Below are 26938 nucleotides of genomic sequence, written 5' to 3' on the forward strand. Positions count from 1 at the left end.
AATTTAACAATATATATTATAATAGATATTAAATAGGTAAGTATATATTATTAATAAAAGCAAATTTAAGTAAATTTTAAAAACATATAAAAAAGGCAAATAAAATGATCGACATATTTGAGACACAAATGAACCGCGCCCTAAACTGTTACGTGATTGGTTGTTACTATTCGGATAAAGACCAATAGTAGAGACGAAGTTCTGTAACGAGTTGCGACGACGAACCAGTGTGGTCACGTAAGCCCACCATACCGCATGGTGGATACATGTTTCCTTTAACTCGACGTTGTATAAAATGCTATAATTGTGTATTGTTGTTATTTTGCAAGGGACACAACGATCTTGTGGAGCAGCCATCTCCAGCCTTGCATACGGTAATTACATTAATATGTAGTTATATTATATAGTCATAGCGCGTTGACCGATTTGAACGTACAATTTGTTGTTTGCTGTTCGGCTCAATGGCCGAGTGCTAGTCGCACAGTAGCAATATATTCTCGTTACGCTTATAGAATATTTCTTTTATTCATTTTGCAAGCATTCCAATATTTGATTATTTTTATATTTTTATTATGAAAAGGAATTAATATTTGCATATAAACGAATTTTTTTTATTCTCTTGTTTTTCTTTTTTTGTTCTTCGTCCTGTCCCCTCTACTGTATCCCATGCATACAAAGATACGCAGCGGTACTGATGAAAGCGACTCAAAAAATTCTATGGAAATACAAAATGAAATTTTATTAGGAAACGTTTAATTTTATTTCATGAAAATTTTTTGATGCTTAGTAAGATTTTTATACATCATTGTATTATTTCTGACTAAGTAAAAAGAATCATATCTTATCAATCGTTTAGAGACATATAAAGTCTCATACACGGTGCCATTGCACCGCCGAATGGATCGTAACAGGAAAGCTATAAATACACACGCATCGCGGGGTAAACAAACTTGACCTCAGTGGAATTCTTATCGATGTATCTACATGTCGATGCAATGTGTACAGATATTTTGAGGTTATGTTGGTCACTAAAGTTCGTTAAATGTGTATGAAAATCAAGAAAATTTAATCATTTGATATAACGGAATAAATACATTTTTTTGAGAGAAATTAAAATACAGTACTTATATATTTGAAATGTATCTTTAACTATAATAACTTATTATAATTGTTTTTATATATATAATATAGCTAGTTTTATATCTAAATAAAAACAAACAAATCTAGTACAATAATTTTGTAAAAATAATTAATGTTAGATGTTAAGTTTTACTTACTGCATACTTTCACTGTTCTAGAAAGTTGATATGTTAATTTATGTTAAATATTAATATCATAATATCAAGTTTAAATTATGGAATTATAAATGATTAAAAAAATATTGTATCAAATGAATAATTAAATTTTTAATCATAACTTTTTCTTTCTTGCTTATTAAATATCAAATTAAAAAAATTTAATTGAATATAATTCTTATTTAATTTAATAACAAATATATATATTTTTTAAAATATATATTTTATTTAATTATATTTTCGAAATAAATAAATTAAAATATATTACATATATAAATATGTATTAATTATTGTGCATAAATAATATATTAATAATAAGTTATTAATTTATTCATAATATATTCAATAAAATTCAAATTGAATTTAATATTATAAAAAAAATTTATAATATTAATATTAAAATAATATTTTATTAATAGATTTTAATTAATTAATTAAAATATATTGTTCTTTGTAAATTTTTTTTAAATATTATATTTTGTTTTTAAATATCTAAATTATTGAATAATCGTTTTTAATATATATTAAATTTGTATATAAGGAATGTTCATATATTAATTAGTAAATAAACATATGTGAAATATAAATATTGTTAAATTTTATTTTCTACAGACTGCTGGCATATCCCTAATTTTACTTGAATATTGTTGGAATATAATTAAATCATAATCTATATAATTAAAAAGAAATTGGAGCTTCTATTATCTGCTCCTTAATATTAAAGCACTATTAAAAATGAAGTGGTCACCTGGTGCTTTATTCTGCGAACAAGTTGGTGAACTCACTCGAGTTTTCTCACAATGGAATGAATGTGAACAAACTGTGGTTTTATATGCACTACTTCGTCGCATTCCTGCAGTTCAAGCAAGGTTTCTTGCACAAGCTGTGCAGCATTCCTTGCACTCTGTTTCTGAATTGGATACACAGGAATTAAATGCCAATAATCCAGGTAGTATTTATAATTATGACTATAAATATGTTTATAATTATATAAATACAAAAGATTTATTGAAAATTTTGTTGCAGGATTTATTAATTCATTACTCTCAGAATCAACTGAAGTTGCTATAAATCAACTTCTAACACATTTGCCATTATTAAGGCCTGGGAATATAGAGTGCAAACAATGCTACTTGGTAGCAATACCAGAATTAGTAAGCCACTGTGTAACTACAGGACAATATACTGAACAAACTCAACAACTTTTAAGTTATTGTTTGATTCATCCAGCTATAACTAGTCAAGATAGACGTTCTTTAACACAGTGGCTTCGGCATCTTGAAGAACGTATTAGTGGTACACCACCAATACATGGTCTTGAAGAATATACTAATACTACTATTAGGTAACTTATAAATATTTGTATGATATTTATATTCGTTTATACAAATTTTATTTATTTTTATTTTAGATGGGATAATGCTTGGCAGCGAAATTCTAAACAGCAAAATGAACAAACAAATTTGTTTGGCACACAACCCGGTACTGCCTTCAATTTACAATTTCCGCCACCTGTAACTCGTCAGCGCCGATCGAACAGTTTAACACCACCCGTCGCTCCTCCTCATCATTTAGAAGTTGTTGATCGCACGAACAATGTAAATTGCACAACTAAACACAAGCCACGTAGTTTTAGCGTATCTGGAGATCATGCAAGTTAGTTTAAAGTTATATATAAATGAAGAAATATTAATTATATTTTTATTTTATTTGAATAATTGTTGATTTTTAAATAGGCAATCTTATTGGATTAGGCCCATTGAGTCCTCAAAGTTCTTGCGCAAGTAGCGGTAGCGAAGGACGTTTAGATGAAACATCTAATCGATCGCTAGCTAGTGGTATGAGAGGTAAATGAATATAAATCCAGATTTTATCATTAATTTTTATAATAATTTACTCATAACATGAAAAGAAAAGAAAAGTTCGTAACATATACTATTTATCTTTTAGATGTTCCATCGTGGCTTAAAACTTTGCGTCTTCATAAATATAGTTATTTATTTGTCACTCTTAGTTATGAAGAAATGCTGCAATTAACTGAAGAACAATTAGCAGAACAGGGTGTGACAAAAGGGGCCAGACATAAATTAGCCCTTTCTATTGCAAAATTACAGCAGCGATATACAACACTTTTAAATTTAGAAAAAGACTTATTACAACCAACGCGTGATAATACACAATCGGCTTCGTTTTTACAAGGACCAACAGTTTTGGTCAATACAATTGATGAATTAAAAACCATTTTAGCTACACCTATGAAACCAAGTCAGGAAAATGATCCTCAAGATATACCTGGTCAATTTACCAAAGTTCTTGGTAAACGTAAGTATATTTATTTTTATAATGTTTAATAATACATAAGGATAATAATAATAATAATATTTTAATAAATTTTTTTTTCTAGTGTGTAGTCGATTGGCACTGGATAGCGTAGATGACGGTATTTTATGCGCTTGTATTAACATATTAGAAAAAGTATTGCAACATGATTGTTTTACTCCAAATCAAAAGGAAAAGATACAACAGTGGCGCAGTAGACTTGGAAATCCACGACCAACTCCAAAGTAAGAATAAGAACAATTTTCCATTTTCTATTACAAAAATTATAATTAAAATATAGAATAAATAAATAGACATATAATTAAAATTTGCATCATTATAATTTCAGATGGCAACATAATTACGGATATAATAATAGAAGGTATTGTAACCCTCAGCAACACAATAGAAAACCAAGTTTAAACTTAGGACACATTCATAATACACACCCGCAAAACAATTCTTTTGTGGTTAGCACTCACAGAAATAGTATATCTACCCCATATTTACAAAATAATCAGAACCAAAGTGTAAATCAGAATACTTTACGTCCAGTTCATGCGACCAAAAAACGACCTAGTTTACAAGAATCTAGTTTACAGGTATGTAACCTGCAAGTTTTATAAAATTAAGTCATATTTAAATAAGTCATATTTAAATAATAATAATATTAAAAAAATAATTTTTTTTTTTTTTTATTTTAGCAATTACAAAGAACGTTACAGCGCACATATAGTGCACCGAGGGATCATTTTCTTAGTCCAAGTAGCAACAATGCGTCTGAAACAACGGAACCAGAAATTAACTCTCGTCTTGAATCTCTTTGTTTAAGAATGACAGAACAAGCCATCGGTGGTTTCGGCGAGGCCTAATAATTTCTTCGTTTTTTTCGTTGACTGGATCTACACAGTAAGTCCTGTTAAAAAAAATTATATACATGTCCGAGCTCCGTTCTTTCAAAGCCGAAGGCTAGACTGACTTCCGTACATGTTGCGAAGAGACTCCACCAGCAGTGATAATGCTGACAAGTTGCACGTACAAACGTGCACACATTTTCACGCTTTAATAGCCCTACCAAATGAAATGTCTAATATTTGAGACATTACACCAAGAACTCAGTTTTGTGACGTCAGAATGACGCATGAAGAAAAAATAAAAAAAAAAAAAAAAAAAAAAAAAAAAACTAAAAAAAAAACTAAAAACTAAAAAAAAATATTTTTTATTATATCCGATGCAATTATTATACTATTTAATTGAAACTGACAGAATTTGGCAAGCCAAATGCTATTAGGAAGATAGATTCTTTCCTTGACTAATTGCTGCATCTATATAAATGTATTATATAAAAAAATATATATATGTATACACATATGATAGAATTTTACGGGAAACGGATAAAAAAAAAAAAAAAAAATGTATAACATATATTAAAAAGAAAAAAAAGGGGACGAAAAAGGTACACCACATTAATTGTGCGATGTTTGCAATATTATTATTTTCGTGTGTTATCCATTTCCGGAAATGGAATTTCTCTGATTTTAAGCGCCAGGACACATTATGTACTAATGTAATGTTATTCATTTTAACGAACTGACTGATTTTACTTCTTTTTAACATTACCATGATAATTATCTCTCCATTCTATCTCTTATCACCACCGCCGCTATTGCTATCATTCAAAACTTTATTCCTTATTGCTATCGTTAATTATTATTCTGGCCGATAGCTATTCACCATATTATTATTATTATTATGATGTTCATCATTGTCTTTACTATTTGTCATATTATTATTATTATTAACATCATTATTATAGTTATTACTATAATTATTACTATGTAAACTCTTATTATCGCTTCTGTTACCACTATTTCTCTGGGTGACCACTAACATCATTATCAATATGCTTTCATGCTGTTGCTATTTTTACTCTCTTACTGTTACGGCTGTCTCTATTATTATCATCTATCAGCTATTACTATTACAACTATTCTATTACAAGTAGCCCTCACCAACTACTCTTACTATTATGAGTATTGCTAATAATACTATTATACTCTCTTTACTATTGCTGTATTATTACTGTATAATTCTCCTTAGAGAAAAGAAAAATCCATATTTAAAAATGAGAAGATTTTACACATAATATTACTTCGTTACATATATTGAGAACAAAAGAAAGGAAAAGACGAAGCATTATCACTATACACATTTTAAATTCGCCTTCGCCATGCTGGAAAATGGAACAAAAGAACAAAAAAATGACATAGCGGTGTGTATGCTTTGTAGTTTGCGCACAGATCTCGTGAGTCTTTACACTCATATACGAGGGAGAGAACCAGAGAGAGAGAGAGAGAGAGAGAGAAAGAAAGAGTTACCATGTATTATTCCTTCTTTTAAAGTTGCTGTTAAGACTTAAAAGCAGAAAGAAATGATAATGATAAAAACCTTAAAAGGAAAGAAAAAAGAAGAATGGAAGAAGGATATAAAAGTTGGCAAAAAGATTATTAATAATAAATGGAGTTTTAAAGGCCTTAAAAAAAGGATATGCGTCCCTTGTTAACGAATGCTAAAAAAAAGGGTATAAGACTAAATAATTAAATATACACATATAGCAAAATGCGTCGAGAAATGAGAGAACTGAAGAAATGAATTTGCATCATACTTTTATGATGTGACATCGAAATCTGTGGCTTTAAATTATAAGCATACATCATACTATTCTATAAATATGCACTTATTAGCACTTTAAACGTCGCGGATAAAACGTAGCATAATATTTTTCGTGCAAGGAAGAGAAGAAGAAAGAGAGAGAAAGAAAAAAAAAAGATGAGAGAGAAAGTTGATTGGGAAAAAGATGAAATCGAAGGTCATGAAAAATATGAAGAAGATTAAATTTAATAACTAAATATAATAGTATTAGCGATAAACTGATATAATGTATCGATAAACAATACGCGAAACAAGCAAACAAACAAGCAAAAAAAAAAAAAAAAAAAAAAAATATATAAACGAAAGACTGAACAATTCACGCGCCGTGAGCCGTGTGGTGAATTTCGGACGTTTTTGCATTCGTTTAATTCTCGAATGACAGCTACACGGCCGCGTGAATAAAAACAATTGGAAGACTGCGGAAGGAAAAACCTGTCAAAATATTAAGAATTAGAGAACGAAGCGCGAGAGAAAAAAAAAGAGAGAATGAAGAAAAAAGATCGAGTGAAAGAAAATTGGATGAAAGAGTGGGAGAATAAGAAACGCTTGCATGTGCGTGCGTGTGAGAGTATATATCATGTTAACGAAAGAGTAATTTGCTAGCTGTATATCTAGGTTGTAACAATTTATTCTAACGATTATACTCTTATTAGGATCATGAATCTACGTAATGGCGCGCGGTGATTTCTCAATTAATTAGTCTAAACGAAAAGAATCGTCTACATGGAAAAGATTAAAGAAACGATCAATAATCGATATGATATTTTGCAGTGATCATTTGTTCCCCGAATTCTTTTCCCCTTTCTATAATTACGAAAAAAAGAAAAAAAAAAAGAACAGATTTTCATAGACAATTTGACATACACGCTCATCGTATTCATAAATATACATATACACACGTACACGCGCGCGCACACATATACTATCATACATATATGCATACATAAATACGCATTACGTATGCAATTAGAATCCCAGAAATGTTTCGTACATACGTACAGAGAAAACAGAACATGTTTCATAATTTTTCAGGAGAGACGGTCAAAAGCTAGTCAAATGAAAATACACTTTCTAATTTCTACCAGTTTTAAATGTGTATAGATATTATTTGTACATTTAATTGCGTAAAACGAAGAAATGAAGAAAAATAGAAAGAAAGAGAGAGAGATAGAGAGAAAGAGAGAAAGCGAGAGAGAGCGAGAGAGAGAGAGAGAGAAAAAGAAAAGATGAAAGCGAAGATGTATTAAACGCGCGATTTAGAAAACGAAAAATAAAAAAAAATGGTAAAAAAAAGTAACGAAATAAAAATGAAAATGGTTGGAAAGATCGAAAGAAAAAGAATAAAATGAATAAAGAAAAAAAAAAGAAATATGTACGACGACTTTTGCGTCAATGCATACAAAAAAAAAAAAAAAAGCTGAAAGACTGCTTCCAAACGACTTCAGGAAACTCGTTCAACGTAGGATTTATTATTTCGTACTGAAACGCAGTATCTTAATAAACGCGATCGATTTTAAAAAGGGCAGGACCTGAACTAGGTAAGAAACGCAAAGAGATATTATCCACATCGAGTGATCGTATATATACATGATGTATTAAAAGAAAAAAAAAAAATGAAAAGTAAGAAAAGATATGAAAGTGTAACTAAAGCGTGATTCTGCCAAAGATCGACGGCCGCTAAAACGATCACGAAATAAATGAAAAACGAAGAAAAAAGGAAATAAAATATAATACGTCTGTCGATATCTGTCTCTGTTTTAGAGAAAAATATTTATCAAGATTATAATGCAAATGAGTGAAGTGATATGATCGTTGCAGTTTTGCACAGATGACACGATTCGAAGTTTGATGTGAATTTTTAATAATGAGATCCGTGTGCATTGCATCGTTAGAAGTATAAATCGAAAGGCATTAGCTGTAAACGAAATCACGTCCCTCATCTGCATTGAATCTAATAATAATAACACGAAACAAGGCAGATTATTATACATCACGCGTAGACGAGACACGAAGAAAATGTTGCGCTTATAGTACTTATGCTGTCGTTATATATCGAGCCTACTGTTTCGTCGTAGACGAATTTCCACGAATTTCCTCATAATATAATGTGGAATGAACTGGTACGGTGGAATCGATGGCTTTCGGCAGAAACACAGCTTATTGCGATTCGATAGCATCGAATGGATAAGACGATGTTAGAATTATATTCTTATTGTCGAAATTCGGAGGCTTTCGGGTGTAACCTTTTTGAAAGAACGATTTGTTAGCGTTACAAAATATTGTTAGTGCGTATAACGTACATTGATATACTTAATGAAAAAAATTTTGTGTAAGTACTTTAACCTTTTATGCTGCACAAATGATTTCTCTTAAAAAATATATTTTTTAAGAGAAAAAAAAATTCTATAATCTTCCATTTTTGTCTCTATATTTTTCACATTATTAATATATATATATATATACATGTATTATTGTTGATCTTAATTTTAATGCGTACTATTATAATAATAAAGAAGTATATAGAATGCATTTGCGACTGTAGTCAAATATTGCAGCATAAAGGTTGATATTCCAATAAAATTGGAATATTAAAAAAATAATAAATAAATAAAAAATAAAATAAAAAAAATTAGAAACTAAAATTTTTGAATCACCAAACAACATGATTCATGAAAACATGTAAAATGACATATGAGAGGTGACTTGAGGGGTTTTTGATACATTGATTAATTTCAATACTTAAACATTTAATTCAAAATTACACATTTCTTTCATTTAAGATATTCATAACTTTTAGATTTCTAGCTACATAACTTGATCAGTCATGAAACTTCTGACAAAGTTAGTTGTGGCGTTAAAAAAAATTGTTCTTCCAAAAGTATTTTTTTTTAATCCGCGCAAAGTACTTCGATAATTTCGATTGGTAAGAATTCAGTTCGTAAAATTCCTGCGGAATTTTCTGTTTCAATCGAAGCTGTGGCAAATAATAGCTCGTCACGTGATGCTTTTCGTTGCACGACTTAATCATTCAAGCTATACTTATCCATTCGTTGCGTTTGCTTTTAATCCGCTTCAGAGAGGAGAACTCTCGTATCGCGCGGGGATAAGCGAGTTATTAGAACGCTATGTAGCACAGGATATTCTCTTTGGCCGGATGCTTGCGTTTCAGGTGATCGACTACTTAGAACATATAGTAGTATATCAAGAAGCGCGAGAAAAAATGAGAGATAGAACGCGTAGCGAAGAATTCGAAAAAACGAACATAACGGGAGGAAAATTTTCATTAACGTATATATTAAAAAAAAAAAGGAAAAAAAGAAAAAAAAAGAAAAAAAAAGAAAAAAGAACAAAAGCAAGTTTCCGGCCGAAATAAGTATCGTTGATGATAACCCAGATAGCAAAAAAGTGACCATCGACTGAGATTTACTTCGATGAGAGAAGAGCTAAACAAATGGAAGAAAAAAAAAAATGCGTTTTAGAATGTGTTTGTGAGGAACAGAAGTAGTTAGAAAAATAGAAAAATGATCTGTGTGTAATTATGGAATATAACGCCTCCTCGTCTCAGAGGGCTTTTGCTCTGTTTTAGGTGTGCTTTGGCCGGCAAATGTGATTTTTGACATCATTATTTAACAAATCCATGTTTCGAATATTTCGATATTTCACCTCATAATGGGTTTATCTTTATCTAATATTTAGCTATATATAGCTATGTAATCTTATCGATTTCATTCGATTCGGTCGTTTATGCATTACAGTTGGAATTGCGGAATATTTTTCTGATTTTGTTCTCTTTTTTTCTTTTGAATTTTTTTTTTTTAACTCTGTCGCAAAAATAGAAATAATTATGCGTAACAAGTCGAATGAGATCGATCGGTCAAATAGGAACGAAATTTTAGACGAGTTTAGCGAATTATAAAATCATAAAATATCTACATTATTGGGATATTAAAGTGAAAATAAGAGTTCGTAAATGTTTAACGATAGATGCATCAAAGATGAATTTTTTAATCCACCTATTTATTAAAGGAGGATTCCATTTGAGACTGGTATATTATGTTTTGGCCAAAGAATACCTTTGCTATATACGGCGCCTTCTGTTAATTATTAAGAGACGTAGCTTTTGAATTGTCAGATTGCTAACTGGGATATTTTAGTCACGTAAGCTGGATAACTTGTAAAAATGCAATTTTTGTACTGTTATAACGTTAAATAGACGAAGGTATACTGACGTTGTAGCGTGAAAGAACATTTTTCAATAAAAAATTTTTCATACGCAAACAATGTTTTTTTTTTCTTTTTAACAACATCATGATCAAATTTTATATAATATTTATATATAAATATAAATATTTATTTCAACTTTAATTTAAAAAAGAATGATATAAGTAAATAAAATTATTTACTGAATAAAAAAGGTATCGTTATCATAGTTCTCTAAATGATATTTATTTGATACATTTCGAAGTTTGTGAACTGTATGGACACAATTCTGCGATTTAGTCATAAAGAATACAGTAAATGTTAACACATTACCGTCAATATAATATCAATATTTAGACCTGCTTCGATATTGTCGTAGGAGGTCATATCTAAACAAGATATTTCATTTGGTGAATTTTTTTCAATAGCACGGACATTATTAGGTACATACACGTAGACTTATTGTTAATAATATGACATCGCATTTCCAAATTGCATCTGCTTCTTAAAATACCAAATATTCGAGAAATTTATTTTATATCTCTGAATCGTCTCATCTCAAAAATTCATTCTCTGTAAAACACTTTTTGTCATTAATCTCTTTTCATATAGTTGAGTTAACGTGCGTTTTCGTATCTATAAATAACTATAAGTAACTATATAATAGTAATAAATACTTATCATCTACTTAAAATGCATAAAGTATAATAAGTTCAGAGGACAAAATGCTTGCAATTTCTGTCCTTCATTGAGAATTGCGTTGATGTTATATTGACTTTTTGTTATCGAAGACTGGACCAATATAATTTCATTACATTATAAATGTTATGACTATTATAATGAAATGGTAAGTTAATATTCTTCATGTATCGAGTAATATATGTTTGATTTATTAATTGTGAAATAAATATCTCCTGCATGTTGCTTTGAATAATTTATACATAATTCTGTTTGTGAAATTATTTTACAAGAATCTTAAGAACAAGTTGTAGTAAACATTACAAAATGTAGCAATTTATTTAAAACAAAATTAATTTCTTTTTAATAAATATTTTTTAATAATCTTAATTATCTTCATCAAATTTATTTATCTAATATTATGGTTAACATTTTTATAGTAAAGAAAATGTTATTTTAAATTTAATTATTTTGTTTGAGAAAGATTCTTGATTTTTGATTGGATCTATTCATAAGATTCATAAGAAATGAGTATTAAATGAGAATTAAAATTATATAAAATACAACAGGAAGTTAAATATAAGGAGTTCATATATGATAATACAAAAGAATACATTTTAAAATAGATTAAAAAAATTAAGTAATTGTTCAAAATCTTCAACTTCATCAGTTTTATATCATAAATAAAAAGCAGGATATTTTACATCATTTTTGGCAGCTAGCTCTGACTATGTTTTTTTTTTTTTAGCATTCAAATCGTTAAATCCTGCTATCTATAAGAGTATGATATAGCTTTCCATACAACTTAAATAATCATTTTGCTTAACATTAATTATGGTATACAATTCACAACAGAAGTTTCATGCAAGGAACAGGAGTCATTTATCAATTTATCGATGTTATTCGTTAAATATATTCATATAATACATACTTAAGATATTACATTATTGTTTATCATATGTTAAATAGTATAAACATCGACTCTTTCATTCCTCGTCCGCTCATTTATTCTATACATATATGTACATTGATCAACGGTACAATCCTCCACATTGTTTCAGCGTCGACGAATGATATAAAACATTCGCAATTGATGCATCAAAGATTGCGAGAATGTATAAACAAAGTTAAAGGCAGCTTAATGCTAAATATATTAACTGATTTTTCTAATTCAGTGTTTCCCAACTTTTTTGGTTAGCAACACATTTTAAGACTAGTGTTCGTGGTACATTTTGAAACTAATTTAGAATTTATATTTATTTAAAAAGTAAAAAATATCTTTAAAATATTTTATCATTATATATTTATAATATTATAATATTATAATATAACAATATATTTATAATATTAATTGAAGTTCAGAGCATTTCGATCGAGTTAATAAGAGACAATGATTCGTAATTAATAACGATTTTTTATTGATACATTAATTAACTTGCTCATGAATTGCATTTCTCTTATTTATATATTTTTATTTAGTAAAATTTTAATGAAATTTTCGTGATTTATTAGTGTCATGATACATCGGTTGGGAAACAATTTTATCATTTTTTTTTTTTTTTTTTTTATTATAGATAGGCATTTAAAGCCATGTAGCGATGTAATTTGAAATTTGTATCCAACCCTGTTTTTTAATTTTTCATTGCTCTTCTCATCGAAAATGCATGTTTTAGAGAATATTTTCGATAGGAATGCACAATTACGAATAATATTTTATTAGTTATTCACTGGATTATCTTATCTATTCACTTAAGCAGAATGCATATTATATCATAATTACTATATTGAATAGATATAAAATAATTCGAAAAAAATCAAGTGAAGAAATGGTGTTTTTGAATGATTCAAATTTTATAAATTTATCGAAAAACGTATTGATTATCATTTTATATAAAAGCTTTATCCATTTTGATGAAATAAAACAGTGTTATTTAAAATGTGAGCTTGGCGTATAATTACATATAGGAAATGGTATTGTATCCTATTTTACATGTAAAAACAAAAAATAAAACGTTTGAAATAATTCTTAATTTAAGATTTTTTATTTTCCATTATATATTATTTTAAAAATTTGATAGATTTATGAAGATTATCTTTAGATAATATATATATATATATTTTTAAATATTTTAAGAATAACTTAATTTTTTATTTTATTGTCACATAATTTTATGACAATTGTTTTGATTGATTTATCTTTTTCGTTAATTTTTTTTTTCGTTTATTCAGTAATTTATTAAAAAAACATAAAATTAAAATAACTTTGAAGAAAAAAAATAATATTATTTTCCATAAGATACAAAAAAATCACATATAGATTTAACTTCGAATTTCAACTCAATGTAAAGTAAATATTAGTATCGAAGAAAGAAAAAGAAAAGAAATAAATAATATTCCGATTTCGACTAGGTAATGGACACAGTCCAATATCGATCCTTGGTTTCATTCTTCGCGGTTTTTTTGTGGATCTCTTATATTCAAACCGATTAAATGATATGAGTACAGAATGCGTAAGTAGCATATTCTTTACATAATACACGTATATAATTATAATATATTTATTTGGTAAAGTTTTCCGGTTAAACATTTTAAATATAAGAGAGAGAGAGAGAGAGAGAGAGAGAGAATAAGTATAGTATGGCTCAATATAAAAAATAAAGCGAACAGTAAAAATTTACAATCCCTTAAGAAAAAAATTACAGTTCCCTTTAATATACATTGAGCTAGCAGGCGTTTACAATTCTCTCACTCACAAAAATGTTTTCTTTGGTTTCATATATGTTATGTGTTTCAAATAACAATATTAAAAAAACAAAAATTTCAATTCGCTTTCGGCGCATAAATCTCGGTTGAATCGCACACGTATTGTTCTATTATTCTTTTCTTTCTTTTATATTCTTTCTTTTCTTCTCATTATATATATATATATACTATATATACTTAATGACTAATAAATCTCTAACTTCATAATTCTATTTCACAATATATATATATATATATATAATTTTATATATATATTTACTAACAAATATAATATGGCATTACAAAAATGTACATACGCTTGTAACCACGTGATCTTTAAGAATCGAATACGCTAATAATACTATCGGTGTCATGCAATATTTTAATGTCGTTCTTTTTTTTTAGGAGATGAGGACACCCCCTTTTTAATATCCTATATTTTATGTTATATCTTTTTCAGCGATCGACGCCGTTAGCTGTATCTACCACACCATCACGAAAATGTTTTTCTATTAATTTCTTTTTGTTCTATTCACCTGGAACGCAATTGCATATAGAATATACTCAGCATTGGCAGTACAGAAAGAAGTGTGCGCCAGATACTTAAAGACATGCAACAAATTACAGAGTTTGAGTTCTGTACTCTTTCTCTTGTTTTTTCTTATAATAATATGCATACAAACATGCACACACTCACGCACGCATACATACACTTATTTTTTTCTTTTTTTTTTTAAATCTTTATTTCTGTATACACGAAATTGTGCACATTTACTAAATATGATTAGTATTTCGATCGAATATGTGTTGTTCTACGTAGTAGAATTGATAATCAACAGCTAACAAGATAAACCAGTATCCTCTGTTAGTTGTAAATTTAATATGAACGAATATTGTAATTTATAATAGATTTGCTTCGATTGCAACGCCCTATTCGATTATCATAAACATATATGATGGTTTTATTTTATTAGCATATGGTTTTTCAATTTTTTTTGTTGAATCCGATTCATAATACTAATAATTTATACTGAAATATATTTTATATCACATTTTCTGTTTGTTTATCGTCGGCCTTCAGAACGATCCAGTCTTCGATTTCTTCATCTTGTTCGAAACAATTGGTGCTTAACTTATTCCCGTTCTTCTGGCATTGAATGTATTTTTATTGAAATTTTTAAATTGTAGATTTGTATAAGATTTTTCTTTACGTTTGAGTATCCGACTTGAATAGGCACGTCTAGGTACAGCACATGAAGTATCAAAGCTATAGTCTGAACAATATTAATTGGTTTCTTAAGCTTTTTTTTTTTTTTTTTTTTTGAGATTATTAAGAATGAAAGAAATTGTTATATACTTTTAACTATATTTAATAATATAAACTTGCATCACAATAACTTCCTTTGTATAAGTTTTTATATGCTTTAAATTTTTACTACAAAATTTATTTTATAAAATAATTCCTTCAAATTATTTTTTTTTTGTAGTTTTACTACATGTTTTAAATATTTAAAAATTATGATCATATTTAAAATTATGATCATTAGAATATTTTAAGTTATGTTTTTTAAATTGCATGCAATTGATAGCATGATGAGAGTTTATCTATTTGTAACTTTGTATAGCCAATTTATTTTGCTCAGGCTATAGTAACTACTTCTCTTCTCCATGATGATTCTCAAAGACAAACTTTAACTTTTCGTATGTATTTTTTCAACTTTCATATTGATTTTTTAGTCAGATATTATTTCTTTTTTTAATGAAGTCTTCAATATTTATGATTTCCTCCTCTCTAACTTAAGCAAATATTTTTTAGACGAGTATTTTCTCATATAATAATTATTAAAATCTCTTCTTTTAGCAAATCAATATGTTTCTCTGGAATTGTTTCAAGTTATAAATGAATTATTTCAAATTTCGTATAATTTCTAAAACAGAATTAAAAATAATAAATGTTCACGAGTCAAAATATTACAATGAAATTAAATAATATAAAGAGTTTGTATCAACAAAAGCATGATGGAGAAGGTTTATACTCTAAGCATGTTTCCATATTTGATTGAAGCACAACATTATTTGTTTATAACAAATTGCATATACATCTGTATTTTATTTACGTATAGAAACATGTTTAAAGTATTTAAAATATTTAATTTTTTCCGTTATCACGTGCAACATATCATAAAAATTCATTATATATTATTTTCACTTCAAATGATAAAGACTTCACGTAAAATTTAAAGCCTAAAATTAATATTGATAGAGAGAAAAGTACCAAGAGAAGGAACCCACGATTTTTTAAAAATTATGGAACTGAATACTTCATCCTTTGTGTTCAATCTTTCGGTTTCCTCGTCCAAGATTTCCTGCCGAGACTAGCGATGCTCACGGAGCTGGCAGTACTGGAGACACTTGCCAACGAGTTCAGGCTTACCGAATGTTAATCTTGCAACATGTGCACGAAACTAATCGGGAACATTCCTCTTCTTTCAGGCGCTCGTTCAAGAGCGCCTTCCATCCAGTTGTCATCATCGGTTTGTTCATTTGTTACGATGATCACCTCTCCTTCCCGGAACGACAGCTCATCCTCGTTATCCGCTTCGCAATCATACAATGCTCGACAACGTCGTAATCCGCTTAAGGTCGATGAAGTTGGCTAAAAGGAGATCGAAGAAAATAATGGTTAGTCGTAAAATGGTTAACTACATGAATAAATAACACATCGAATGTCCATTTTCGTATGTATTTTTTCTTTTTATTTTTAGTTTTTTACAAATGAAGCAAGCACTCTTTAACGAACTCACGACAGCATTGATCGTGTATCGAATTAGGAGCAATATGAAGAATTCCTTGGATCGCAAGGATGGTTAAATTGGAAATTCTAGAAATGGAAAAAAAAGGAGGACAGCTTTTTTCAAGATTTTATGCAGATCGTGCACGATTAAATATTTTCTTTCTTTTTTTTTGTCACTATTATATATTTGGTTCTTTTTTATTTTTATTATTTTTTTTTTCTATATTTTCTTATTTGTCATAATATCAGATATCATGCATGGAAGGAACTATAGTTTTAAAATCTGTAATGAAACACTAACACATTGCGTACAGTATTTTTTAATTGTTTAATTCTGTAAAATGATTATTATTTTTGCAGATAAAGATAAAAATTAAAATTTTGTTTGTATAGATATTCAATAATTTAAAAATATATAATATTCAAATATAACCATTGTAATTTAACAAAAGTTAGAAGTATACATTACATAATTTTAATATGAAAAATATATTATTCTTTCTGAAACTTTTTTTAATAAATTACCAAATATCTATACTACCAAATTCATATAAATATTTAAATAATATTATTAAATATTAATTTTTTATATGATTATTGTGCCAGTATCTGCATATATTATTATAATATTATAATTAAGATAATATTTAATTAAGATACCACAACAACAATTTTTATAAATATTGTATATACAATGTTAATATGATATCAAAATACATTGTTTTGTGAGAATAAAATATTAATAAAAATTGATGACCTATAATTAATGTTTCCATTTTTCTTGTTTTCTTTTCTTTTTTTCATTTTAATAAATATTTATGAATGTGTTTGCAAATATTCATATAATAATAATTTCTTTATTGATATGTTTAAATATAGAATTTGAACTAAAAAATTTTTGTTAATGATTTATGATATGAGAATATGATATTTCATATGAGATATGATATTTCATAAAATCGATTTCATTAAATCGATATTAAATACTATTTATTCAGAAATAGAGGAATAATGAGATTTAAATGATAATGTGATGTGAACTATAAATAATAAGCTGATCTTTTAAATAATAAAGCTGATCTTTTACAATCTACTTTTTACTAATGAACAATTCTTTTTACTCTCCGTTTTACATTTTGACATGCATTTGTTTTGAAATATTTTTCTTGCGACATATTTAAGCTGCATCCTATTTAACTGAAACTATTTTATAAATTTCAACAGGCATTTAGCAAATATATTTTACAATTCTTTTGCAAAAATTTTTGTTGAAAAATATTATATAAGCTGCATTATATTCAAATTAAGTTATCTGAAATTTAGCAAGCAATTAGCACTTAATAATAATAATAAAAAAACACAAAGCGAAATACTTCATAGCCGTACGCAATATGTTGTGATATGTTTGTTTATAAATTTAAAAAGGGATTTTGTTTAAAAAGAATTACAAAATTATACATAATGTAAATATTGTATAAGAATTATTATATATATAATTATATAATAAATAATATATATTATATATTATATAGAATGTTCATATTCGTGAAATACTTTTGGAGATTTAATTTTAGAGATCAAAGATTAAAATAAGAAAAAATTGAAACTTATTTTTTAAGTTTGCATTAAATTAAGTAAAACGGAAATAGGATACAGTAACAAAGACAGAACGATCTCACTTTATCTTCCCTTTTTTACTTAATAAATAAGCCTTAACAAATATTTTTGTATATGAACTTTTATATTTATTTTTTAGAAAAATCGACTCTCCAAAAATATTTCATGAATACATTAACATCCTATATTATTTTACATTTCAATAAATACATAGTTATAAATAATTTCAAAATATCTATGTCATATCTATGTAAAATCTTATTACTATGTAGTAATCTACATTATACTTCATTTCTCCATGATTCATGATATTAACCATTAATCTTGCCTCTAATTTCATTCATTTAGAAAACTTATGAGGTAATATTGTATCAGAATAATTTAAGGTTCAGTGCCATTATTAAACATAAATTTAGGACAAGCTCATGCGAAAATTAGATTCCAAAGCACATAGATACATTCCTAGCATGATATATTCTAATTAACGAAAATCTTACATTCATAGTTAGCATTGGGAAAGCATGAACGTTTGCCAACAGAATCACATTAACGATCCAGCGTTAGATTTGTTCTAATTAGATGTTTCACTGCCAGATAGGTTAGAATTGTAAATATAATTCAAAAAGAAATTCACGAAATAAAATACTTTTGCATAGAAATTGAACAAAATTGTTAAACACAATTATGATCACGATAAAAATTTTAATAAGTTAATTTAAACTTAAAAGATGTTATATTTGTATAAATTATATCTAAAGCACTGACGATGATTACGGATAGTACGACTGATCATGCAATGTTACTACACTTGAAAGAGATATTCAATGACACTTCTGTGTTAGTAATTTTAACTATTTTAATCAAATTCATTGCGTAAATCTGCCTAAAATAATAAATTACTTTAATGAAAAATGCATTAGAACAAAAATTTAACAATCAATTCGACAAGTTGTAATATATACATTCTTATATTAAAATTTAAATATATAAATAAGGAATAAAACTTAAAATAATATATATATAGAAAATATCTAAAAGAAATAAAGTTGTGAAGAATATGCAAAGAAATAAATAATAATAATAGCAAATAGTATGGTCAAGAATGCTTATTTTCAGCTTTTGATTTATGATTATGCAAATGATCAGATTGAAAATATAAGATTTTTTTATTGGAATATTACATAGAAATAAGAAGAGATATTTCAAGTGTAGCAAGCTGTAATGTGGGATGGCTGATGTTTACCAGATTCAGATTTGGGAGCAAAGATGAAGGCTCCTCTGCGTAGCTCTCTAGTCTGGCCCGGTCCCTTCGCTGTACCAACAATGGTTAATAACAAACCATAAAGCACTGTCTTTGAGATACATGCAGTGTCTAATTACCAATTCAAAAATTATCAATTCAAAAAAAAAAGAGATTATATGTTTTGAATTTGTTTCTTTTTATTTTCTAAAAATTTTGATAAAAAAGATTTAATATTTAACACTAATGCTAAATAAAGAATTATTTAGTGATTCTTTTTATAAGAATATTATATGAAGAAATTTTAAGTAATTCTTTAAGTAAATTTTTTGACTTGTTAAAATTATTATATTATTATTTACATTTTGCTCCAGTTATTTTTTGAATGAATGAATATGAATTTGAAAATCATGATTTATGATTATGAAAATGATTTATGATTATGCAACATAGAAAAAAATATGAATTATGTTGTTGCAAAGGTTTACCATTAACAAAATTTAATAAAAATGTGAACAATGGATATACATATATTATATATTTAAATAAGGTGAACACATGTGATTAGTATGATATGCAAAATACCAAAAGATTTTGAAAATAAGAATCGAGGAAAAGTTATTCATTATCTTCTACATGGGAATAATGATAGGAATATTGTGTTAATAATATTTTTATAGTTAGTACGGTACATTAAAATTAATGATTGTTACATATGAACGGATCTTTATATGTACATACGTATGGTGATGAAAGGTTATGTTAAATATCTATCGGTATTGATGTCTGATAATGCGCCAAATAAAATACAAAATAAAATAAAATATCATTCACCTTAGCGTGAAATAATTGAATAAACACGCAATACATAGTTAAAAATAATAAAAAAAAAAAAAATTATAAGTTATTCCTCGATTTCTTTGATTCAGTATTTTATATTTTGTTTTCGTTAAAAAAAAAGATTATTCTATTTCCGTATATAATTAAATAAAATATACAATTAAATAAAAATAAGAGAACTTACCTTACGTGGAGGTGGAATAGGATTACCCAAACCATGATCCGAACACATAGAACTTAACGACTCGCTGCTACGTCCATTACTCAATCTTGAGGAATTGATACTAGATGGAGCTGGAGGAGGAGGATTCCTTGGTCTTTGAAGCGTTGAACTATTTACTTTGTCCGTACCTAATAACAGACAAAACCAAATAAATTTCGAAAACAAAAAGAATCGGAAGATTCTAAATTTACCCGAACTAGGTGACAATTCGTAGAAGAGTTTGCGTGAATTTTTAAACGCACCGTGTCCCGTTGAAGAATCTCCACTGGGCGATCTTTTATGATGTTGACTGTTTAATGTATTTAACGCATGTGGTAGAGTATGTAAAGAATGCCCAGCTAAGATAGGTTCGCTCGTTGTACGGCTATGCGTTGACGCTGCTAAGGACGCGGACGAAGGTAGTGTACCATAATGAGAAGAAGGTATACCACCTGTACTTCCAGCCGGTGGTGGTGGGGGTGCTACACGCTTCTTCAATGATCCGTGAATATTGACCGAAATATCTGGCGCCATGGGTGTAGGTACTGAAAATAACAAAAGGATTTTAATATATAATTTACAAATAAAAATGTGAACTCTTATAATAATAAGATATACCAGCAACAGGTTTCCTTGATTGAGGTGGCGGTGGTGGAGGCATTTGTTGTCTATTCGTTGAAGAACTTGGAGAAGAACCACTTTGTAAACTGTCACATGTACTACTTCGACTACGTAAAGTCACTGGCGAATCTCCTGATCCAGCACCACCACTACTACCACCACCACCCACATAAGAAGGTGGCCTACTACGAGATTTCTTCTCAGGTGTTAAACAACCATTCTAATAAAATATATATTAATTGAAACAATTGATTTTAATAATTTTATTTTATTATTCTTATTACTTAAACATACCCTATCTTCTATTATTGTTTCGTCATCGGAAAAATCGGTAGATCCTTCGTCATGCGAGAGATTCCAGTCGATATTAACATTGTCAAACAATGTCTTTTGTCTTTGTAGAGCATGACTCAACTAAGGACAATGAAACAGTTAATATATGTACGATATATTATTGTTATACAAATTAATCAATAACTATAACAGCATTACCAGTTCTTTACAAGTGTGATGTCCCATTTCCTGTGCAATATCAAGCGGAGTTTTATCCTGCTTATTTCGATGTGTTGGATCAGCACCTGCTCGTAGCAAGAGCTTCATTGCTTCTGCTCTATCGTGTCTCGCGCAAAGATGTAAGGCTGTTTCCCCGTCGATAGTGCTTCTGTCTATACCACCTGTCGACATATTCTGTACTAAGAAATCTATAATGTGCAAGCTGTTTCCCATCTCACGTAAGATTGCTAAATGCAATGCTGTTTCACCCAGATCCTAAAAGAAAGACAAATTATAACTTTTCAAATTATTACAATTTAGTTAAAAATTTATAATAAAACAAAGCTTTATTTGTTTTATCTTATATTTTTATAATTTAATTAAAATCATACCGATGTAGGTAATGGTGCTGCTAAATCTACATTTTCTGCATAAACTTGTAAAAGTTGTTGCAAGTCACGATTATTAACTGCATGTTCTAAATCAGAAAGGAGATCTCTTTCATCTGCGCAAGTGTTCATCACGTATCGTTTATCCACATATTTAGCTCTTATAAATTCGTATCTTTCTTCCCTATAAATAAAACATATTTAATCACAGATAATCTATAAAATGAATAATTTATATAAAATTTAAATTTATATAAATTTATACATTGTGGAAGTTGGTGTTGGTTTATGATTATGATGCAATGTAGCTTCCATTACTTCGTTAAACGCCTGATTAGTCATGTGTCGTGCAAGAAGTAGTTGAGCAGTGCCTACATTATCCAATGTCAAAGACTGTATTCTAGATATATGTACTCCTAAATCACGATGAATTCCACTGCATTCTATACACACGATTATGCCAAAATTTGTAGAGAGCCATGTAGCATCTATCAAAAAAAAAAGAAAAAAAAAAAAAGAAAGAAAAGAAAAAAATCATTATTTTTTTATATATGTTTAAATTTAGATATTTATGATCTACATTACAAGTGTTTTTTAACATTATTATTAAAATAGTATTAATAATAAAATTTAGCTGAAGTATAATTTGTACAATCTGAGATAAATAAAAAGAGATATATATTTTGTTAATGTTTTATTCTCAAAATATATTCATAGTTTTACCATTTTGCGAAGAACAGTCACAACATTGATCGTTTCCAGGTAACCTCATGACACAACGTATAACAGCCTGTTGAAGTTCAACTAAACTTGGATTTCCTGTACCAGCTTCAGCTTTGCCACTTGCGTCGAATGCTCGAAGCAAAGCACGTTCCTTACAGTTTACTAAAACGGACATCCATGCTCGTTGATCAGCTTCGTCTTCCGCTTGAAAGTGATACGTTCTATTGTCTGCAATCATAAAGATCAAATATGTTAGTGATATTTTTTTTATTTTTAAATTACTTCATTAATATTTAAGCATAATTATTAGTCTTTAAAAAATAGTCTTTTAAAAATTTGTACATATATATTTCCTTAGTATTATTTTTTATATCTACTATATCTATTTTTATTTTATATTAATAATATATTATTAAGCAATCTATCATGAACAACTAAATTTTGCCTTAATGTCAATAGGTTAACAATTCAACTTACAACTAATTAGATCGAAACCTCGTTTGTCATCCGGTACTAGCTTGATTTGACAAGTTAATAAATTCACTCTCGTTGGTGGCTTATTCTCATCCGCGTGACAAATGTCCAAATAACCTTCAGCTTGAACAGCACACCGTCTCTTTTGCCAAACTCTTCTCATTTTTCCCTCGCTTTTCTTCAACAAATGACCGGATCTAGTAACACCATGCTGCTTATCCCCTTGCAATTGGTGAAGCGAATATCCTGCATTCGCATTTACGTTTAACTGAAAATCGCATAACATTAAATCGTTGTAGTTCAAATTGCGAAAAGGACCATGCTATACGAGCACAATGGATAATTTACCTCTTTGTCGCAACCTGAGCTTCTAAGGAGATTTCTCAGTTCTGTTAATCGTCTTCTTTCCTCGTCTTGTGTTTGTCTGATCTTTTGTAATTTTACACTAAGATCCGCTACGTATGAACCAAAGTGTTCAATGGTTTTTAGGCCGTCTTGAAAGTAACTGTGAAATAAAAAAATGATGTAAAATATATTTCATGAAAAGAAATTTGAGGGAGAAAAATTGATATTTATTATATATTTTATATATATATTTGAATCAATCTCTTTCACATAAAAAGATAATATTCTTATTTATAAATAATTCATAATCAACAAATTTAATTTTCATTTTCGCTTACTTGGTTTGTGCATGATAATATTCGACTAGATGCTGCAGCAGTTCAATTCCTTTTTTCGTTTTGATTTCGTTCACTTTTATAAGATACTGGAAAAGAAATAAAAGAAGATACAATTATTTGCTAATGTTTTTAATTTGACATTAAAACTCGAAATTTATTTAAAAAAAAAATCAAAATTTAATATTCAAATTTTAATCTTCAAATAATTTAATCCGAATAATTCTTTTGCAAAATAATTAAAGAAAAGATAAAGGTAATTCTTTTTGCAAAACTTAAAAAAGAAAATCTGTGCTATAAATTACACCAATCCTCCCATAATAAGCACATATTGAGAACAGAGAGAGAATCGTTCGTTCTAGATTCGTTTCGGGGAGCCTCACCTCGCACATTTGCAATTGAAACAATCTTCTCTCTTTCTCCATCTCGTCGGCGATCTCAGCCGGCGTCACTTCCGTTCGAATGAGGCCAGCCTCTTTTGCGTGTTGCTTCTTTTCCTTCTCGATTTTCGCGTATTTAGCCTCGTAATCCTTCCACGCCTTTTCGAACGGCCTTTTCAAGTCACCTTTCACACCTCGTAGATCCCCTTTCAGCACCGAGTCCAGGGGAAACATAACGATGTTGTTAATGTTCTGCATCTATTAAAGAGAATTTTTAATTAATTGAATAATTTTTAATTAATTGCATAACTCGTTCAATTTCCACATAATAAAGAGAGGATAATAAGTAAATATTTTTAAAACGTTTATTTCTTTTTAGATACCAGAGTTTTCATCAGAGCACTCAATTCTTTTGTGACGACCGCAAATTTCAAAAAGGCAGCACCGATATCCGGTTCCTGTTCTTTCAAGGCGGCATCTCCAAGCCTTTCCAACGCCCTTCCAAGATAAACCTCGTTATCGACGTGAGCTGTAACGCGAAAATATAAGAATTAATTAAAAAAAATTGCTTTATCATACGATATTTTTAATTGTTATAATTTTAAATTATTTCTATATTATTAAAAATCTGAATTTTTATTACCCAATTAAAAATTATTACTTAATTATACTGGAATATTTAAATTTAATATTTTTTAACTCCATAATTTTTTTAAAAAATCTAATTAGTAATTGCTATTTTCTACTTAAACAAACGTTAATTATACAACATTTTTCTCAATTATTTTTTTCACCAAAGTTTTTGAAATAACTATTATTTGATCTTTAATGATACATTTTCTTTAATATACATATATTTTGCATATTTCATAATATATTTATATTATAATTAAAATACAAATATAACGATAAATTTTTCACCTTAATTGTACATCTGCTTTAACTTGAGAAATATAATATCGTTAAAAAAGTGAAAAACGAGAAAGAAACGAACTTTAATGCGAATTTGTCACGAAAGATCGCCTGTTATCAATTAACTCGATCTCGTTATTATGTTAATACACGATTCTAATCTGTAAATATCCAAATTTTGTAATTCGTATACACTTTTTTCTTGAAACGTTCATTTGCATAATTATTGAGATCACGAAGATTTCGTAATTGAACAATTAATTGAAGATGGATTAATTAACGAAACCTATATAATAATCTATGAAAATAATTATTTCATTCGAATTAATTCATTAAAGTTGTAACTAATTGTAAATCCAACTAATACAGAAAGTAAAGAAAAATTGTATCCTTGAAACTATAACTATATTTAGAAACGTCAAATATAGGGCACGTGATCGATCATACCGACGAAAAAGAGACAGAATATATTTTAATATCTTTCTAGTCATTTTCAAATCCATAAGTTATTATAAAAAGAGAATGTATTATTTAAATAAATATTAATTAATGCACATATATATATAATATTTAAGCACACAATTTTTAAATTAGGAATTGGATTAAAAATTTACTTCTTCCGTTAAATCCAGAGTTATATAAACTATATATACTTCAAAATGTAATTTACAAATATTTTTCATATATTTCAAATATATTTTTCTATCTATTACAGAAAAATTCAGAGGTTTTATTATTTTATCTTTGAAACAATTTGATTTCATTACAGATCGTTATATAAACTTAACAAATTAACAAATTTTCATTCTATGCTATTTGAAAGATAAAAAGAAAAGAGTAAATAAATAATAATAATGACAAATAAATGATCTTATTTAACTCACCGTTTCCAGAATTGTGAATGGCTTTGATCGCTTTCTTCAGCTTCGTCAATCCATCTCTGTCGAAGTCCAGCGTCTGTAACAAATATTACGTAAAAATTAGGTAAGTTCTGAGTGTGCAATTTCTACTCGTTCTTATTCTAGATTATATGCGATAGAGATCACATACAAGTCAAGTGAAAGGAGATATACATATATACGCTTCTGCTTTATAATCCTCGAATAACGGAAACAGGATTACGATTCATACTTCATTGTGTTGATGTGCATTAAAAGTCAATTAAGACTGACATCGTCCATCTTGAATCTTTCAAGCTGCTTAAACGAGGATTATTTAATTCATAGAAAATGTAATACGATCGCAGGATTAATTTGAATTTAAATCTTGGATTAATTGTATGTTTGTTATTCAATGATGCGTTATATCTTACAAGATTATTCAAAATAATTAAACATTTCTTAAAATTAGATTTATATAAAAATTATTCGTTATGATGATTTTAATTCCTATAATAAAAAATAAGAGAAATCATAGATAGTCGGATATTTTAAGACAATTTATTATAATATTTAACTAGATTTAGTTTGGCTAAAATATTTGTTTTTAAAATTCATTTTTAAAATACGATATTCTAGTTAATAGATTCCAATTATCTTTAACTGTTTTTAACTAGTTTTTAAAACTAAAACTCATTTCCATATTTTTTGAATTTCTTATTATTTAGTCTTTTCTAAAAATAAGACTTT

The 26938-nt window shown here is 27.8% G+C and overlaps 2 protein-coding genes across 7 annotated transcripts in view; one reads left to right on the plus strand and one right to left on the minus strand.

The window, feature by feature from the left end:
• The first annotated feature begins 225 nt into the window (after positions 1 to 225).
• Positions 226 to 10604, plus strand: LOC122710368 (protein Smaug homolog 1). Its single transcript, XM_043928184.1, has 9 exons — positions 226 to 374; positions 1908 to 2244; positions 2322 to 2640; positions 2707 to 2951; positions 3032 to 3142; positions 3246 to 3617; positions 3700 to 3859; positions 3964 to 4216; positions 4319 to 10604. Exons 2-9 carry the CDS (start codon positions 2031 to 2033, stop codon positions 4484 to 4486), a joined length of 1842 nt encoding a protein of 613 aa, XP_043784119.1. The 5' UTR covers positions 226 to 374; positions 1908 to 2030; the 3' UTR covers positions 4487 to 10604.
• Positions 10605 to 13466: 2862 nt separating this feature from the next.
• Positions 13467 to 26938, minus strand: part of LOC122710379 (arfGAP with SH3 domain, ANK repeat and PH domain-containing protein) — a 35581-nt gene continuing 22109 nt past the window's right edge. For 5 of the 6 annotated variants that reach the window (XM_043928199.1, XM_043928198.1, XM_043928197.1 and 2 more), the window contains 16 exons: positions 26195 to 26267; positions 24782 to 24927; positions 24402 to 24656; positions 24022 to 24107; positions 23687 to 23843; positions 23342 to 23606; positions 22865 to 23092; positions 22407 to 22629; positions 22145 to 22325; positions 21753 to 22028; positions 21555 to 21674; positions 21258 to 21480; positions 20903 to 21184; positions 20622 to 20788; positions 19601 to 19669; positions 13467 to 16602 (listed from right to left, as the gene is read on the minus strand). In XM_043928199.1, coding sequence (XP_043784134.1) covers positions 16387 to 16602; positions 19601 to 19669; positions 20622 to 20788; positions 20903 to 21184; positions 21258 to 21480; positions 21555 to 21674; positions 21753 to 22028; positions 22145 to 22325; positions 22407 to 22629; positions 22865 to 23092; positions 23342 to 23606; positions 23687 to 23843; positions 24022 to 24107; positions 24402 to 24656; positions 24782 to 24927; positions 26195 to 26267 — 2967 coding nt within the window. In that variant the 3' untranslated portion in view covers positions 13467 to 16386. The remainder of the gene's footprint in view (positions 16603 to 19600; positions 19670 to 20621; positions 20789 to 20902; positions 21185 to 21257; positions 21481 to 21554; positions 21675 to 21752; positions 22029 to 22144; positions 22326 to 22406; positions 22630 to 22864; positions 23093 to 23341; positions 23607 to 23686; positions 23844 to 24021; positions 24108 to 24401; positions 24657 to 24781; positions 24928 to 26194; positions 26268 to 26938) is intronic. The other variant, XM_043928200.1, reaches the window with a different exon arrangement.

Source organism: Apis laboriosa, unplaced genomic scaffold (genome assembly GCF_014066325.1).
Source record: "Apis laboriosa isolate Shangri-la unplaced genomic scaffold, ASM1406632v1 scaffold14686_cov152, whole genome shotgun sequence".
Lineage (NCBI taxonomy): Eukaryota > Metazoa > Arthropoda > Insecta > Hymenoptera > Apidae > Apis > Apis laboriosa.

Coding starts and splice junctions, on each gene's coding strand:
- LOC122710368 (XM_043928184.1), top strand. CDS start 2,031: ATGAAGTGGTCACCTGGTGCTTTATTCTGCGAACAAGTTGGTGAACTC. Junction 3,618..3,699: donor TACCAAAGTTCTTGGTAAAC/GTAAGTATATTT, acceptor TTTTTTTTCTAG/TGTGTAGTCGATTGGCACTG. Junction 3,860..3,963: donor AATCCACGACCAACTCCAAA/GTAAGAATAAGA, acceptor TTATAATTTCAG/ATGGCAACATAATTACGGAT.